Source organism: Saccoglossus kowalevskii, chromosome 22, assembly GCF_978046115.1.
Source record: "Saccoglossus kowalevskii chromosome 22, keSacKowa6.1, whole genome shotgun sequence".
Lineage (NCBI taxonomy): Eukaryota > Metazoa > Hemichordata > Enteropneusta > Harrimaniidae > Saccoglossus > Saccoglossus kowalevskii.
Genome location: NC_140662.1, coordinates 10,916,213 through 10,935,107, shown reverse-complemented (window position 1 = coordinate 10,935,107; position 18,895 = coordinate 10,916,213). Strand labels below are relative to the sequence as shown.

Here is an 18,895-nt window from a genome sequence, read left to right as displayed (position 1 = left end):
ATTTCTGTAGGATAGTAATAACGCCAGCAATCACTTTCTCAGTCCGTTGTGAATCTCACCCAATACAGACAACAAATGGAAATCGTCTGCTTCGCAAAACGCCACATATGTATTTGCGACACGTCGTCGCGAGTCAGTGGTTCGAATGTTTTATTTTGCTAGAGAAATAATTCACTTGCACGGGAGAAAGAGCAAACAATTATTTAGTCCCTTGTGACGTGTAATGCCCAATTACTGCGCAGAATGCGAACACTGTGTATTGTAATATCACACTGAAATTATGATACTTATATTTTCTGTCATTCCTGATGGTTCGTGGTCAAGAAAAGAAAGAACACAATGGTAACTTTTCAGGGAAGCGGTTATTCTCGTTTCTCGCAACTATTTGAAAGGTTGGATTAATAGACGAATACGGCTGTGAATATACGAAGCTTTCAGACAATATATATGTTGTTATACTAGCTTGGTTAGTAATGTGTAGAGAATATCTGCATTACAGATCAATTTTTAACTCGTTTTTCCCTAGTTACTGGTTAAGAAACTGCGGTCAGAAAATTGTGGTAATAGACGTGTGTATCAATTGCAGCGATCGACCCTTTAAGTGCTAGTTTAATAATTGTTTGCCTGCGGATATTGCACTAACCTGTTTTCGACCAATTATATACATCTTGTTCGCACGATATAATATTTGATTAAACGTATTGTGAACACTATCGTTATTCGTCAACTAAAGCGGTTGCTATAGTAATATCATGTATGCTAAAACAAAATTTGTTTCCAGATATACGAATTGACAAACTTAAAAGCTACATTTTCCGCCCGTACAGTACTGATCAAGGAAACATTGCAACAGCGACCTCAGGTGTCAAGTTTTGCTCTGTGGAGATGACAATGTGTTTGTTTATTGTAGTTCATTAAAACACGTGTGATAGTTTTATGAATTTTAATATCACATACGCTAGCGCTAATCAGCTTGTTTGTATACCTGACAGGGAATTGCCATTTTAGTGAATGGAAACCTTGATGAAGCACTGTAATGTATTTGCATTCTTTTAATGTAATAATACGTACGATTGTGGGATTTATGCTGTGCAGTGATAAAGTCCAATCACTATCCTATTTTTTAAGAACTTATATAAATAAAAAAAAATAATATTGTATTATGTGAACCCGTTTTCCAACGATCCCCAAGACTATACTGATCACCAGGGTGTGTGATATGCCACCAATTTCTATTGAGACTGGTCACTTCATACTATAACCACGTCTCAGTGTAGTTTACGTCGTTGAACTAGTGTAATGTGTTTAATTACATACGCTAACTTGACGGGATATGTGTCTATTGTTATTGTCCGTATGATTTATTTACGTATTCACTCCAGAATGCGCTTATGTATACGTTGAGACAACTTATGTGCATTCCGTATTGTTTACAAAATATATTTTATATCCGTCTATATTTATTTGATATATTTTGTGACCATCTCTTTACGTTCCTATTCTTCACTGGCAACCAGCTCTGTCTCTATTTCTTTAGAAAGTGTTATTATGAACTTTGACACAACATATTCTATCCCGTTGCGAACGTACTGCATACACGTACAGATATAATTACTAAGATGATTAATAACGATATTACTGCGCTGAACCTGTCCACACAGAGTGCACTTTGTGGGCGTTGTTCAAAATATTTGTTTAACAAGTACAATTTTGGGTTTGTTTTCGTTTTGGGTGATTTTATCTTTACAATATTTGTTGATTCGATGTAATGTGAATGTGTTGCATGGCAACTGTTTGAGTTATTCATAAATAGTATAGTTACATTGTCGAATTTAGTGTTAGAAACTAGCATAAAAGAACAGGGGACCTGGATACCAGGTTACAGAAATTAAATGAAGGTTCCATTTACAGTAAAAAATACTGTTTTTACACACTCCTAATTACATGTAACATTTTTATAATACTAGTCTACTAGATAATTGATAATTTGTGTTCAAGAATCAAAATTGGAAATTACGTACGGATTACGACGATTAATGTGAGAAATGCTTTAAACTCTTACAAAAATAAGATCTAGTTAAACTAGAAATAGACATGGCATCTAAAGGCAGATCATCATCTGAAACTGAAATGTCATCTGAAATTGTCTAATTCCACGGCATTAAAAGGAATCTATTGTTTAGATTTACAGTACAACAATCACTAATAATACATCTTATCAAAGCTGGTAAGTTAAATACACATAGTCTTTCATCTGATAATTTCACTACTCCATGTGACAAATCTGCAAATTGCGATGACTGAAGAGTGAATATCTTCACAACACATAGACCAAGTTTAATAACAGAACAGTATGGCAAAGTCCAAACCAAGGCTTCTTCCAATCCTGTGACAGTGATTTCCAAATTCAGTGACTGAAAAGTGGAGATGAATCCTGGTAACCATTAATTGTACAATATTTTGGAATTGTAATTGCCAAGGGAATGTATAAATCTCCAGAACTGTACCTTGGAGTTGTGAATACATTTGTACATTAAATTAAAGTTTTATTGTCTAAATTTTTGTTAAATTATTATTTCCTCTTTTCAAAAATATATGATATACTGCATACAGTGTAACACCAAAATACAGGTGGATTTAAGAGTCATTTCAAATACATGCAGCTTCAAACTGGTTTACTGTGTTGATACATTTTTTTTCCTTAGGCCAGTGTTGGTATGCTTTGATCACTTGGCAAAATTTTCACATTGTTAAAGTACATGTATATTTAACTGTCATACCCGATTAAAGATGGCTGGTGGGACAAAATTGTTGATGATGAACAAATCTTTAATGGAAAGATTCCCAATAGCAAGGCCAAAGGCCTGATCCTTATTCAGCATTCTATACAAGATTGTGTAAAGGAAAAATATTTATACATTGATGAAACACTGAGATGCATGTACTGTGTTCTTGAAAAATGGTGAAACTCTTTTGACATTCACACAACATCATGAAAAGGATACTCTCCAGCATATGGCATTTCCTGATGAAAGACTTCATAGGGATTCAGGGGGACCAATTTCTGTTGTTCCAAATCAAATGGTGTCTACAAATATCCAAACACTTTATGAAATCACTCACATATCTTTCTGGTATTGTAATTTGGCGGTTCAAATAAATCCCCATTCATGGAATAGCCTGTAGAAGAATAATAATAATGTAATGCACTATGCTTAGAATGACAACATTTCAATGAATCCAGCTCCACAACAATATGAACATTTCTGAACTTGTCCCCCCAAAATCGGAGAAGCAGATTTTACAAGTTAATGAGGTGGAAATTTTGTATTCATTTGATAAAGTGAAAATACCTGAAATATATCCTTCTCTTTTATTGTTTGGAGAAATTCAATAGCCCTCTTGATCCCAATATTTGGAATTGATTCTAAATAATCGCAAATATACATTCGTATGTAAACTTGATAAATGTCCAATTATCTGCATTGAAGCCAATGGAGTGTTGTTATCTATGTCAGTTTTGGTAAAAACCTGAAAAAACAAAACAAAAATATTTTCAATTAGCTAGTAGAATATACACAGAAATAAATTGAAAAATAAAGTAGCAAGTGTTTCTGGAGTGGTTGCCATTGTATTATGAATTAAAACAGTTAAAAATATTTATTTGATATGCACTACCTTTGATGCACCATACAGAAGTACATCAGAATCTTCTGTGATCACACCTTCCACCTTCCCAGACATGCAAAGGAACGCCATTTGTGAATCTGCCTTGCATGGAGCGACAATATAGTCAACATTATGGTTTTGCAGTGACTGTAAATGAATGAAAATTAGTAACATTTATTATGAGGCATGACATTTTAAATTATGTTGGGTAAACAACAATTAAGTCATACTTGATGGTAATCTGTAATGGTGTGGGTGAATAGTCATTAAAATATGAACATCTTGGGAGACAATGCTCTTACAATAGAAGCACATGCAAGGAAAGATAGCAATTTTCAAGGGTCAAAATAAGTTGGATTTAAACATAGCATAATTTTGTACATATGATTCTAACAAGGAGTGGACATTGAATATGAATATGGTATTAATTTTGATTTATCTACCTTTATAACTGCTTGCATCATATCTTCAGTAATACTTGCAGCAGCAAAATAATATCTCTGTGTATCCATGTAACTTCCATTTTTCCAAAACTCCTTAGCTTTCAGCAGTGACAACTGGCGCTTTCTCTGAAATATGAATAATTAGTAATATATCGATACATTTCTTAATGAAATTCCTTGTTAATACAAATTATGTCAGATCTCTACAAATTCTGTTCCCAAATGAAAATGCATGTCCAACTGGTCCAGCAATTTAGATTTACCGTTTACGTTTCTCATTTTCAGCGCGTTTTACAGGGAACTATGTTGTATAAATAGATGTTTTATGTCAATGTTGACCAGATTCAACACCCATTTCATAAAATATCTGATGTACCTATTAAATAAAAAAATCAGACCTAAAATTAATCATAAAAAATATAGACATATTTTGTAATAAAAATGTTTATTTTCTGTATCAAAGTAATTTCAAAATGAGATTGGTGGGATTTTTTTTCAGTCGTGTGTGGCAAACAAAACATCTACAATAATTCAACTCTGCAGTGTGAAAATTCGGTGAAAAGTTGTACAATAACAACTACTGTAATTGATTCTATGTACCCTCAGTTGGTATACCCTCTGCAAGTTCCCGTACACAACCACAGCAACCTTTGTGTAAAACCATTGATGCATCAAGGGACAACGTTTTGCCACTGAAATCTTGTAATCTAATGGGTCGTCTTGCTTCACTCAGTTCATTGTATAGACTCTTAATTCCCATTACGTATCCTAAAACAAAGAACAAAAAATCTACATTTCATGTTGCATGCATAAAACGGTTATACTAACGACTATAGTACCCCCGATCATGCCCTTTGTTTCGTTTTTGAAATTACTATTTATTGCGATGTGTTCTTTGTTTGTCTACAATATAGTTTTTGAACCAGAAATTTACACTTTGAACACTGTCCAATGCTCGCTTTTACTTTACTTAATCTTAAAAACACTGTGTGTATTTAAACTTTAAATTAAAAGTTAGATACGTTAAATAGCAAAAAGATTGATAACAAGTCGAGGTTACATACTTACCGATTTATAAATCATAAAACTACCAATGTTAACTGTAAGAGGTTGAATCGGTTCAGCAAAAGTACGCGAAAACGAGACTAAGAGTTGTTCAAACCGGAAGTTTAATCTGAGTCGACCTAAGGCCAACTGATACAAGTTGCATATTTTCGTCGCCTGGCATATATCTGAATGCCATTAACAATTTGAGCACCATTATTATTCCAACAAAATTATTGGTTAAACATTTTCCATAATATGTTAGACCATTTTGAACCAAATGGACATAATTTTCCATTAGCTACAGGTGTAGATCATAATTTTCCATTAGCTACAGGTGTAGATCATAATTTTCCATTAGCTACAGGTTTAAATCAAAATTTTGAAGAAACAAAAATCTGTAATCAATATAATTTGTTTTATTCTGTGAATCGTAGCAAATACTGACTTTGACGCTCAAATGGTTAATTAGGGGAGGACCATTTTATATCCTTGGGGTGGGGGCAGGAAGATTTTGTGAAAAAAATGCTATGACAATGCTTGAAAACAAATCCTACACTATGTGCATGTAAAAAATGAAACTCTGAGACACCCTTAACAAAAATCAAGACAAGACAAGACAAAAAATAAAATGTTTAAATTATTTTTTATTAATCATTTTGCTCAACAATTTCATCAACTAAACTAGTGTAAACTGTCTCTAACAATGCACTTATTATATCTTCTACAATTACTGCACCCACTGTCTTTAAACCACTTTGCTTTGGTTTTATGTTTTGAAACATGTGTGCGATATCTGGGTGTCCTACATCTATAGTAAGTAGGCGACCGTGTTTTGCTTTTTGATGTGGATTAGTATTTCTGGTAGAAATGTGTCGCCTCTTACATTTGCTTTGATTTTTTCTTTGTTTTCTTGTTTGTTCATTTCTGCCTACATGCATCTTATATATTCCTTGAACTTGTTTAAAATTAACATTTTTTCTCTTGTATTTCACTCATGCTTGTATAGCATACAATAACCTTTTGTTCATTTTTTGAAGAAAAAGTCATATCTTTCTTTGGCACAACTTGATCGCAGATCTTGTTTCTTCACTTTTCAAAACTGCTCATCAAACATATCCTTTGAACGTTGGACACAGTTTCATGAACTTTGTTAATTACATCACATAAAGCATTATATCTGTCAAAATGTCGCCTTGTTTTGAAGTATATAAATCAGCATATCTCTTTTTAATGTCCTTCATTTTAAAAAAAACACATTCTTTTCTTCGTTATATTTATGCCCAGATGACGTTTCAACTATTTGTTGACATTTCTTGAACTCAGGGATTACTTGAACTAGGTTGTTTGTTCGCAGCTTCTTCTCTCTCTGAGCCCAGAACTTGAATTTTTTTCTCCAATGCTATATTTTCTATCCGCATGAGAAGCACACATGCCCAATGAGAATGTGTTAGCTTGAACGTGTTCTCCTTTTGTGGGGGTTTTATGAAAGATAAACTCATATTTATGTTTCAATCGTTCTTCTGAGACAGCTACTATTTGTCCATGGTTTCTGGTGTGAAGTGACCCAAATGATGTTGGTAAAGGTATATTCATAGCTACACTGTGATGTTGTATCTGATGATTTGTGGAAGCAGATGACCTTGAAGCTCTATTCATTTCCAAGTACCTAAATGGTTTTTAAAAACAAAAAGAAATTACAAAAATAAAATAAAATAATGATTTTAATTTCAAATAGTTGTATGCATAGTTTTTAATATTCATCACTCTATTATATTTTAAATTGAGATATCTATTCTCCCAAATATGCGTTCCATAGAAATATCCCTACATTGAATGTCATGAATTTAAATATACATGATTCTTAAATATACATGATTCTTAAATGTACATGATTCTACTTGAGTTGATATGCCTTGAAATACTTATCTTCACTTGGATTTAGTTTTAACTGAAAACACTTTACCCCTAACAAAGCAGTGAAAATGATGTTTTTTTCAAATACATTGTGCCTTTATACAACACAGTCAAAATTAGGCCTACATCAACAAAACACCCCCAAAAACTATTTTCAGTAAAAGTAAAATATTTCACAGTAAAATAAACATTGATCACGAATCAATCACTAATGTAATTTTATTTGTCATGTAATACATACCGATTAAATCGTCGTATCTCTATTTTTCACAAACCCCACTCTATCAAATCATCTCCAGACAAATCTGCAAATCTGAGACATAATTACGCCCAACCGATTCTCGTATTTTATCATAATATTTAAAAAGATGTGCATTTTCCAAAAATTTCTGGAGTGTTTTGTCGTCTGCCATCCTGTGTTCACCGGGCAGAATGAGGTCATGGGTAGGGTGTTTTTTTGGTATGCACTGTAGGAAACTCTTCTGATCTTCAAAGATGCTAAAATCAAGCACTGTATCATGGAAGTTTACCTCCACATGTTTTTCGAGATGTTTTTGGGCATTCTTGTTGTTGACTATGATGCTGGTAATTGCTGGAATAGAACCGAATCCAGGGCCTGATACTGTCAGTCAAGACAAGTTGCAAAAGGTAATGGTTTGTATATTATTCATTAGTCTGGTATAAATAATAGCAATTAAAATCTTAGCAGACTGGACAGAGGTATTCTGAATAGAAATCATGCCTGCATACAATTTCTGCAGCTGTCTAAAAAATAAATATATTGATGATATTATGTAACCCTCTCCAAGGATGACAGGAACTGAATATAAAATCACATTTTGTTTGTTACACGTAATATATGCAGACCAGTGTTTCCTTATCACTTGCCAGATACACGAATGGCTAATAAACTGGTCAGTTGGCTAAAAGTTTACACAGCTGTCCAGGCAAACTGGCTAATAATTGTTTGAGACTAAAAATGATAATACTTAAAAATATATTGTTTATGCTCTTTTTATAGTTAAGTTTGTTATCTTACATTTCCTGGCTAGCAATATTTATGAACAGTTAGCCACAATTGCTAAACAAGAAAATTAGCCAGAGGAAACAATGCAAAAGTGAAGTTAAATAGGAAATGGTACTTTACAATCCTCACTATAGATCACCTAACCATTAACCAAATGTGTATGCTACTAAACAATGTATTTCTGCTGTGAAATGATTGGGGTGGTACCAGGACACTTTTTCTCTTGGGTCACTGGAAAAATTATGATTGTAAAATGATATTTGTATGGTGGGTAGCCATGTTGCTATAGATACATTTGAGAGTCTTGCCCTTAATAACATTTGTATTTCTATCATATTTCAGTCAAATGAGGCTAGGAATCAAAGACACTGGTGTGACTCTATTGGACTGCTCTATGTTCGTCCTTCATTTTGTAGAGAAAATCCAAAAGAGCGATACAAGACATTACAGCACAACATAGATGATCCATTTCAAAAGAACCATAAAAAATATGTTGCTCGACAACATTGTCTTATGGAACTAGAAATAGAAAAAATGTATGGAACTAAATGAAGTTTTTCAAGAGTATCGTTCAATGTTATCTGCACCATCACAAGTAAGAAACCATTATTCTGCCAGGCAGGATTTTAGAGACAAATTATTTGCTGTAAATGATTTACCTGTCATAATTGTGTACTGTCAACATATTCAAAGAAACCTGGTCTTAATATCTGATCAAGAATTAGAAGGTCGAGTTAGTGCAAGTAAAACTGTATTTCTATAAATATTCAGTCATTTGAATCTTGAATCAGATTTAAGATCAAAGTGTGATGAACAAGCAGTTGGTCAATATGTCAACACTTTATCTTCTTTACTGTCCTCATCTTTAGACAAAGCAGTTTTTCTGACACTTGAGTTTGATTTTCACTAACACTCATCCAGAAAGACATAACAGGTGTTGTTAGTAAAGATGTATTCCACAAAACAAAGAAAAAGTGTTGTCCTTGTGTGATGAATGCGATAGAAATAAAGAACAGTTTAAACTTGACGCAGAATCAGACTTGCAAGAGGTCATAGCATCTTCAGAAGTGAAAATAAAGAATTCGAAGATAAACTTGATGCTAAGAAAGAGCTTATGCCATAGGATGAATTTGATGAATTCAAACAAGACATTAGTATGAAACATGATAGAATTCACCAGCTTAAGACAGCTTCTTTTATGTATGTTAAATACTCAACATATTCCAAGTTCAAGAGGTGGAAATTTGTTGAAACAAAAAAGGAAAGGCAGGGGAAAGTATAGAATTGCCAAAACAGATGAATCTGCCATATATGATGTCATTGCAGAGCACGTGAAGGCCCACAGTAGGATACATAGAAAATTAGACACAGGTCACCTGGAATATGATCACAGACTACACGATAAAGATTTGAAGATAATAGCCAACAATTTTCTTGGGAAAATAAACTCAGGCAGGTTTATAAAATCTAAAGAAACTGTAAGGTCATGCGAACAATCCAAAGTAAACTACATAGAGGAAATTGTTTGCGTCCATCTCCACCCTGAAAACACTGCATAGTTAAAAATTCTTCACCATACTTTTAATACAATATTGGAGAAGCATGACAATTGTGCCATGGTCATGAAGGCATATAAGGAGACACAGGAAGAAATCGTCAGCCTAAGGGGAAAGGTGGAGTCAATTGGATTGCCCTGTCATAAGCTAATTGACATGCAGTCGTCAGATTCTGGTCCAGGTGTAAGTGTGTCAGAAAAGATTGTTCAAATGAGGATGGTAGAGAACATTCTCATTAATAATTTGCAGTACCAAAGCAAACATTGGTTTGCTCCTGAAGACTTCAGAAGTCACATTGTTCAGAAAGACATGCATGTTCTAAATGAAGCTATTGGTGATGGTCAATAACAATCTAAAAAGTACCATTATTCTCAGAATTTTCTTCGGCAACTGTCCTCTGCATGGCTAGAGATAAATTAGAACAGTACAAAGAAAGCAGAAAACAGAAGGCTGCACAATCTTATGCTGAGAATCTTAGAAAAAGGTACAATAAATATCCTTTGCAATGGTGTCATATTTCACTGCATACACTCCCAGTTATGAACAATGGAAACAATTTTACTATATGAAGACATTTGTATACTCAAAAGAACAACAGAGAAAAGAGTGTACAGGAAGTGCATACTATTCATTCCTCCAAGAATTCTTTCATTCTCACTATATATTAAGTAATGGCTGCATTCAAGCATTCTGCTATAGCTTGTGTAGACAAATGACAGAAATGTTCATATCATAGCAAGTATGAAGCAGTTCACTGGGCACCAATCAATGTTTTGTGGATCAAACAACCTGTACCAGATTACAAACGAACAGATGGATTCAACTACATCAGACTAACTCACCAATGAAGTGCCTAAAGACAAGTACTGCCCTGTAGTTCAACTTGACAAGTATTGTCAACAGTTGGGGAGTCCAGAGCTTATTGACCAAAGATGATAGGAGAAGAAAGATTGAAACATTTCTCAAAGATAGGTAACAGACAGTTACTAAGCTGTTATCTGATGAAAATGTGAATACCTTTGTAGACAGATACACGATAGCTCGCTAAAGAATGCAGTAAAAATAGACTACATTTGTATAATAAGACTGTAGGAACTTTTGTGAGAAAGACTACACATGCTTTTGAGAAAGAAGAACAGCTTAAATCAAGTGATGAGCATGACTGTACATTAGAGAGAATTTTAGTAACACTCCTGTTGGTGTAGTTGGTGGATGTGTATGTGCCTATAATAATACAAAGCTACACAGAAAAGGTTTTACTAAGTAAATAAAAAAACAATGAGACTCTTAGAAAACCAACCACAGTAAAACGAAAATCTCAGAATGTAAAAAAAACAGCAAAACAGAGGATAGTTCCACTTGTTCATGTTCCTTCTTGGGAAGGAACTGTTTTTACAGAATTGTGTCAAGTTAACCATCTAAATACATGCCCAATTGACAATTGGTTAACATTTTTCTATATTCTGCTGAAAAATTGTGCTATTGACATGTCAGGAGTTGACTCACAAGTTATAACAACACTGACCACACTAGTTCAACTTTTCAATAATGGTCAATTTGTTGAAGGCAAACTAGAATGGGTTAATATGACAACAGTGACTGACCCACACTGCAAGATCATTGATATGAATAGAAACAAGTATGCAACATTTGTTCATACAGCCATAAACAATACTAAAAAGCCACTGTTCATCAAAATATTGCAGCAAGTCTTGCCAGAAAACTACATTATCAGCTTTATCGGCCTCATACCTTGACATTCACCTCGAATTTGACAACAATGGTCATCTTTCTACCAGACTTTATGACAAAAGAGATGATTTCAATTTCACTATCATCAAGTTTTCAAACCTTAAGAGCAATATACCTGTTTTCCCCGCTTATGGCATTTACATATTGTTCCGGAGTCTATGCTGCATCTATACCAGTACTGTGTCAACCACTTCTCAAAATAACCACCCTCAAGTGCGTTAGAATAGGTATGGTTTAATCAACAAGCGGTGAAACTACAAAACGAAAGTGTAAAACGTACACTGTCAATAAAACATGGCGACCTGCATATATTGTACAGCGTAAATATAAACAATTGAAATACATTGAAAACGACAGTAAATTCGATATAAATTCGAAAATAACTAGTCCTGGGGATGGTTGAAACATCAAATAAACATCGAGAATAAAAATAAACTTACATCGCTGAGTCTACAATGCGTTTCGACAGGTTGACAAAATGTGTTGAAATCTGCTTGTCGTCTGAAACTTTCCTAAGTAGTATGACCTCTGACCCTAGCTAAAACGAAAGAACTGAGAGTGCTATAACGAAATCGAGAAACTAGTGTACAGCACACTCCCCGCCCAAAAACAATGCTAAGTTTTTACTATACTATGCTATTATAACTCTAACTAATCTACAATATCTACTTATCACTATTGTCCACTTTAACACTTTCAATCAGAACGAGTTCAGTGATGGGTCTCTGGTAGATGTGCCGGACATTGTCTCTGCAAACCATTACATCGGTTTTCCTGACCTTGTCGTCTTTACTATGATATACTTTCACCACGCGAGCGAGTGGCCAGTTGTTGCGGTGTTGTTCTTTGTCTCGCAGCAGAACAACATCTCCTTCTTCGATATTCACAGTGATTTTGTTCCACTTGCATCTGGGCTGGCGGCTTTGCAGGTATTCGTTCCTCCAGCGAATCCAGAACAGGTCAGCTAAATATTGCACACGACGCCAGCGTTTTCTGCTGTATAGGTCATGCTGAGTGAATACTCCAGGTGGTGGGGGCACTGATTGGGTCTTCATGGTTAGAAGCATATTAGGATTAAGTGCTTGTGGGTCGTTACCATCAGCTGGTATTGAAGTTATAGGTCTAGAATTGACTATTGCACAGACCTCAGCCATCAATGTTGTCAATAGATCATGTGTGAATTGTGGCTTGCCGAGTTGGACATACATGGCTTCCAAAACCCGCCTGACTGTGCCGATTTGTCTTTCCTATATGCCTCCGAAATGCGAAGCTTGTGGTGGGTTGAAGGTCCACTCACAGGTATTATTTGTTAAGAACTTCTCTATGCGATTCTGGTCGAACTCATTGACGGTGGTTTTGAGTTCATTCCTAGCGCCAATAAAATTAGTGCCTTGGTCACATCTGAGTTTCTTGACTGGACCGCGTATAGCTATGAACCGACGAAGGGAATTGATAAATGCTGATGTGTCCATAAAGTCGATGACTTCAATGTGTATAGCGGTAGTGTAAAGACACACAAAAATTACAGCCCATCGTTTGGCTGCTGCTGTGATATTTCGAGTCTTTCTGGTTGCTACACTCCATGGTCCAAAAACATCCATACCAACATTTGTGAATGGTGGAGTGTTCTCCACTCTGTCTGCTGGGAGATCAGCCATTATCTGGGTTATCGGTTTTGCTCTTAGTCTTTTGCAGGTTTTGCACTGATTGTGTTGTGCAAGCCAAGTATCCAGTAGCCCTTGGTTCTTGCTGAGAGTGTGAGGAGATGGCCTTGATGCTGTACCTCTTTGTGTATATGTTCGATGATCAGCTTAGAAATATGGTTCTTCTTTGGAAGTACAATCGGATGGCGGCCAGAAAGTTGAATGTCTGCATGACGTAGTCTTCCACCAACACGTATGAGTCATTTCTCATCCAAGAATGGTCTAACCGGTAAAGGGGACTTTTTCTTGGCAGTTTACCATTACCATTGTCTGACTGTCTGGTTGACAGTATCTTCAATTCCTCTGAAAAGGTTTCTTGCTGGACAGCATGCAGTATAGTTATTTCTGCACATGCTAATGTATCTATCTTGAGTCGTATAATGTCTTTGTTCTTACAATGTAGTATTCTAGTTATAATCTGTGCCACTGCACCTTTGAAAGCAGCCCAATTTGAGAATCGTTGGAATCTCTCTGATCCAAGGTGGTTGGTTTTGTGTGGTGTTTCATCTTTGTGCTGTTTTATGTTTGTAGCTAATATACGTGTATGTTTACGCACTTCAGGGTCATTCTCACTAACTTTACTTTCACTACTGCTCAAAGGCTGAATTCTGTAATCTGCTTGCCAAAGGAAGTGCGGTCCTCGTAGCCAGATTGTAGAGTTGAGTTTACTTGCATAAACTGATCGAGTTGCAATATCTGCAGGATTCTGATCTGTAGGCACATGATGCCATTGACCTGGTGACGAAAAGTTCTGTATTCTCTGTACGCGGTTTGCTACATACACATGGAAGCACCTAGACTGGTTATTTAGATAACCAAGGACAATTGTACTGTCTATATGAAAGGTGACACTATCGATAGTGTGTCTAATCTCTGATGTTATCTTCTGTGCTAGTTGAGTGGCTAATACTGCAGCACAAAGTTCTAGACGAGGTACTGACACGGCATGTGTTGGGTTTACCTTTGCTTTGCCAAGAAGGAATGATATGCTCACTTCATCATTGTGATTAATCAGTTGTAAGTATGCGACTGCGCCTATTGCTTTATCACTAGCATCGGAAAAGATATGACACTCTCTTTTCTTGGTCTGTCCAAAGGCAGTTGGACAGTAACAATGTTGCATGTGAATGTTCTTGACGTGTGAGAGACTGTTGCACCAACGAGTCCAATAGTGATGATACTCTTCGGAAAGTGGGTCATCCCATCCAGCACGTTTTGACTTGTGTTCTCTGTCTGCGAGCAATCTGCGTAAAATGTGCTTTCCCTCTATCGTCACCGGAGACAATATTCCCATTGGATCATATATTGAATTCACTGTTGCTAGTACTCCCCACCGTGAGAAAGGTTTTTCTTGTACGCTGACTTTGAATGTGAAGGTGTCTGCTTGCAATGACCACTGTATGCCTAGTGATCTTTGTGTAGGTAACATATCTTGGCTGAAATCGAGACACTGGAGATCTTTAGCATGTATGTCGCTTGGAAGAGCTGTCATGACTTCCATTTTGTTTGAGACTATTTTATGGAAGTTGATATTATTGGTCGCTAGCATATCTCTAGTTCTCTCAATTAGGCTAACTGCAGTTGCGGTATCTGGTTGAGAGGTCAGTCCAGCATCGACGTAGAAGTCATAATCTATGAATTCTTTAACATCTGCTCCAGATGTAGCTTGGTTTTCCTCGCTTGGTTTTCCTCTGCAATCATTCTCAAACCGAATGTGGCAATGGCGGGTGAGGACACATTGCCAAATAAATGTATATTCATGCGATACTCGATTACTGGTTTCTCTGTGTCATTGTCTTCGAACCAGAAGAAACGTAGATAGTCTCTATGTTCTCTATTAACATGGAAGCTGTGAAAGATTTGTTCTATGTCTCCCATTACGACTACGGGCTCACGTCGAAATCTCATCAGGACCCAGAGGAGACTGTTCATTTGGTCAGGTCCCTGCAATAGTGCATCATTGAGAGATACTCCATTATGTTTTGCGCTAGAGTCAAATACAACTCGTATCTGTGTTTTTTTTGGGTGATATACCGCAAAGTGTGGTAGATACCATACGTTGTTGGAGTCAAGCTCAGCTGTCGGTACTGGACTAGCATGATGACGATTGGTAGTTTTCCCGATGAATTCTAAGTATTGTTTCCTCATCTCTGGCTTGCGACCGAACTGATTTAACAAATTGTCAAATTGATTGCGTGCTGACTGACGGTTATTTTTCAGTAAATCTGGTGGGTATTGTCTGAAGGGAAGAGGGAATTCTAAGTTGCCATTTTGATTCACATGAGTGTTCTGCTTCATGATGCTCAGGAACTGTTTGTCTTCTAAGGAGAATGCCTTTGTCTCATCCTCCGGCGTTTCTTCAAATATGTTTGTACATACTTTGATGGGTTGCGGTACTGCTGGGTCTCTGATGTGTATGTGGTTATTACACCCGAGAGGTTCTGTCATCGGTTGAGTTTTGCATATATCATTGTAGCATGTGGTCATGGTAGTGCGGTGTATAGAAGCTCTAAATACACCTCTTACTGTTTCTAGACAGAGTTCACCTGAAACAGTCCACCCAAGGTCAGTGCGTTGAGCCCAGGGTGAATTGACTGGTCCATTTCTGGTTTCTCTAACTTTCAAGGGTTCTGGACAGTTTCTACCTATCAGAAGGTGTATGTCAATGTCTTCCCATACTGTTGGGAGTTTATCTGCTATGGGTTCTAAGTGTCTGAATGATTTACATATTTCTGGAATGGGTATCTCATTCTTGTCATTGGGTATGTCATCATTTTCAAGCAGAACCGGCAAAGGGAATGCTTTCTTGCCATCTATAGACTCAATAATGATGTGGTTACCACGCCTTCCTGTTCTGAGTTCTCCTTTGCTACTACATGTTGAGAGTTCATACTCGTGTTCAGGACCCTGTATTTTCAGTGCATCAAAAAGTTTGGTGGTCCCCATACAGGCATTAAATTGGTCATCGAGGACAGCATATGTTGCTATGGCGTTTGCTGGTTCACCTTGTTTGTATACCTTAACGAGAACTATTTTCCCACAGGAGCGTCCTGCTGGGCATTTACCAAGTTTTGTACACTTAATTGTTGCCTCCTGTGTTTCATAATTTTCCACCAACTGTGTTGGCTGTTGTTTCTTGGACTCTCCATATGTATGGTGGAGGCAAGTTATGTGTTTAGTGCTTTGACATGTTGTACATTTCACCTGAGTGTTGCAGTCCCTTGCTAGATGCTTTTGTGTACATTTGAAACACAAACCTTTCTTTCTACAAAGTTCCATTCTTTCTGTTATTGGTAGCTTGATGAAAGCTTTGCATTCAGTTATATGGTGACCTGAGGTATCATGGTATGCACACTGTTTTGTGTCACTAGAAGTTGTTGTGACATTGACATGTGCTACAGTTCTTGACCGTTGACTGGACCTCACCTTGTCTGATGTGGTGATAGTAACGTAGGATTTAGGAACATCTGGATCATTTTGTGTTCTAGTGACAGCCTTGATGAACTCTGCAAAGAAGCTAAAAGATGGAAATATGCCATGTCTTTGTTTGTGTGATGATACTTGCTCTCTCCATTTGTTGAGTATGAATGCTGGCAGTTTCTCTATGATAGGATTTAATCCATGTGGAGCATTCAGTGTACTAAGGTGGGTGAGTTCTCCCATGTGTGCTACTGTATCAGCACACAGATCAGAAAATTCTAGTAGACGTTTGTTGTCCTCCCCTCTTAATTTAGGGAAAGAGTTCAGTTTTCTGATGATAACACCTGTAATCACAGCTGGGTTACCAAATCTCTCTTGTAATTCTTTCCAGGTTTCTTGATATGCAGTTTCAACGTTGCTTACATATCTGTGGCGGTACCTATCAACCAAGGTCTTGGGTGTATCGGCTAAGAAATGTCAGTTTCTCAGATGTTGGAATGCATGCAGTTTGTACCATTGATTCGAATGCTCTTTTCCAGGGCAAGAACATGATGGGATCTCCTCCATAAACCTCAGGCTCCTGCACTGGCAGACGCTGACGAGCCAAGATTCTAACGTATTCACTGGTCAGTGGTACATAATTATTAGGACTGTCTGATGTGAACGGAACTTGTTGTGGGAAACTTGGTTGTGTCGTCGGCGTCTCCAATGTACCTTGTCTGGTGGAATCAGTGGTGCATCTGAATTAATATTTTGGATACTAAAATGTAAGACATGATCATTTGAGGACTGTAAAGGTGAGGTGAATAACTGTTGTGCAGTTTCGTCCTCCATTGCTTTCTCCAAGGCGTGTGCAGTTGCCTTTGCAATTGCCATTTTTATAGCTTCCAGTATTTTTATGTTAGCTTTAAAGTCAGCTTCTTGTACAGCCTGCGCTGCTTCCTGTTTTGCTATGGTTTTTTTCAAATTCAACTTCCTCTGCTGCTGCAGCGGCTTCAGCAAGGGCATGTGCTCTAGCAGTGCTAAGTTTCGATGATGTTCTGGATGTATAAGAACCAGAGACCGACAGTGAGCCTTTGGGTTCAGGTTTGATAGTTGGAGTCCAAGCACTCTGTCTGATTATATTTTCTTCCAGCTCTGAATCAATGATCTGTTTGTTTCTGAGGAATTTTGACTCCATGTATGATGCATCATCTTTTGTCTCATCTGATTTGTCAAGAGAGTACAGTCTCATCACTTCTCTGAACGCAGTATCATATTGTTCAGTGAGTTTTCTGATTTCACTTTTGTCAACTGGGACTAATGTTAATTGTGCACTGGACAATGTCGTTTTTATCTTTGACCAGATTGTTGTCATCTGTTTCTCTGCACCAGTTATTGCATTGATGAGGGCTTTAGCAGTCATGGTTCTCTGCCTTTGAGGACGCTCTTTTCGTGTGTCAACACCCTTATCATCTTTTTCTGTCACATTGGATTCAAGATCATAATATTCAGTGCTTTTAGGTAACTCATGGTCTACTTCATAATGTGCCATGTTGGTTGAATAGTATTCACATTCAAGTGGAGGTTGTTGTTTGAGATTCTAATTTCCTAGCTACCAACCTGTATCTGGATATTTTCAGATGATTTTCACTGTTCCGGGGTCTATGCTGCATCTATACCCGTACTGTGTCAACCACTTCTCGAAATAACCACCCTCAAGTGCGTTAGAATAGGTATGGTTTAATCAACAAGCGGTAAAACTACAAAACAAAAGTGTAAAAGGTACACTGTCAATAAATCATGGCGACCTGCATATATTGTACAGCGTAAATGTAAACAATTGAAATAAATTGAAAACGACAGTAAATTCGATATAAATTCGAAAATAACTAGTCCTGGGGAAGGTTGAAACATCAAATAAACATCGAGATTAAAAATAAACTTACATCGCTGAGTCTACAATGCGTTTCGACAGGTTGACAAAATGTGTTGAAATCTGCTTGTCGTCTGAAACTTTCCTAAGTAGTATGACCTCTGACCCTAGCTAAAACAAAAGAACTGAGGGCGCTATAACGAAATCGAGAAACTAGTGTACAGCACACATATCTCAGCTTATCCGTTATGGCAGAGCATGTAGTATGTATTCTGATTTTTTACAACGACATCGTCTTCTCTGTTTTAAACTATTAAGTCAAGGAATTATAAGAGAAAGGCTGATCTATGGTAAGTATTATCAGCTGATGGACAAGTATCATGTTTCTATGAAACAGATGGTAATAGAAGCGCTGGATGTCAATTGTCTTGCACGAGGATGACCTAAAATTTACGATTGTGACTCAGAGAGATATATGGCGGGTGCCACATGTGGAGCAGGATGTGCTT

The 18,895-nt window shown here is 36.7% G+C and overlaps 2 protein-coding genes and 2 pseudogenes across 2 annotated transcripts; all 4 read right to left on the bottom strand.

Annotated features, from left to right (window-relative positions):
- Positions 1 to 2,033: 2,033 nt before the first annotated feature.
- On the bottom strand, positions 2,034 to 4,872 carry LOC146728990 (exonuclease 1-like; annotated as a pseudogene).
- Positions 4,873 to 12,073: 7,201 nt separating this feature from the next.
- On the bottom strand, positions 12,074 to 12,880 carry LOC146728989 (uncharacterized; annotated as a pseudogene).
- Positions 12,881 to 13,214: 334 nt separating this feature from the next.
- On the bottom strand, positions 13,215 to 14,612 carry LOC146728988 (uncharacterized). Its single transcript, XM_085495733.1, has one exon. The coding sequence runs from the start codon at positions 14,610 to 14,612 to the stop codon at positions 13,215 to 13,217; it is 1,398 nt and encodes a 465-aa protein (XP_085351859.1).
- Positions 14,613 to 14,743: 131 nt separating this feature from the next.
- Positions 14,744 to 17,407, bottom strand: LOC146728987 (uncharacterized). The gene is made up of 2 exons (XM_085495732.1): positions 17,293 to 17,407; positions 14,744 to 16,998 (listed from the first exon to the last, which is right to left on the bottom strand). The coding sequence occupies exons 1-2, from the start codon at positions 17,405 to 17,407 to the stop codon at positions 14,744 to 14,746; spliced, it is 2,370 nt and encodes a 789-aa protein (XP_085351858.1).
- Between the last annotated feature and the right edge of the window lie 1,488 nt (positions 17,408 to 18,895).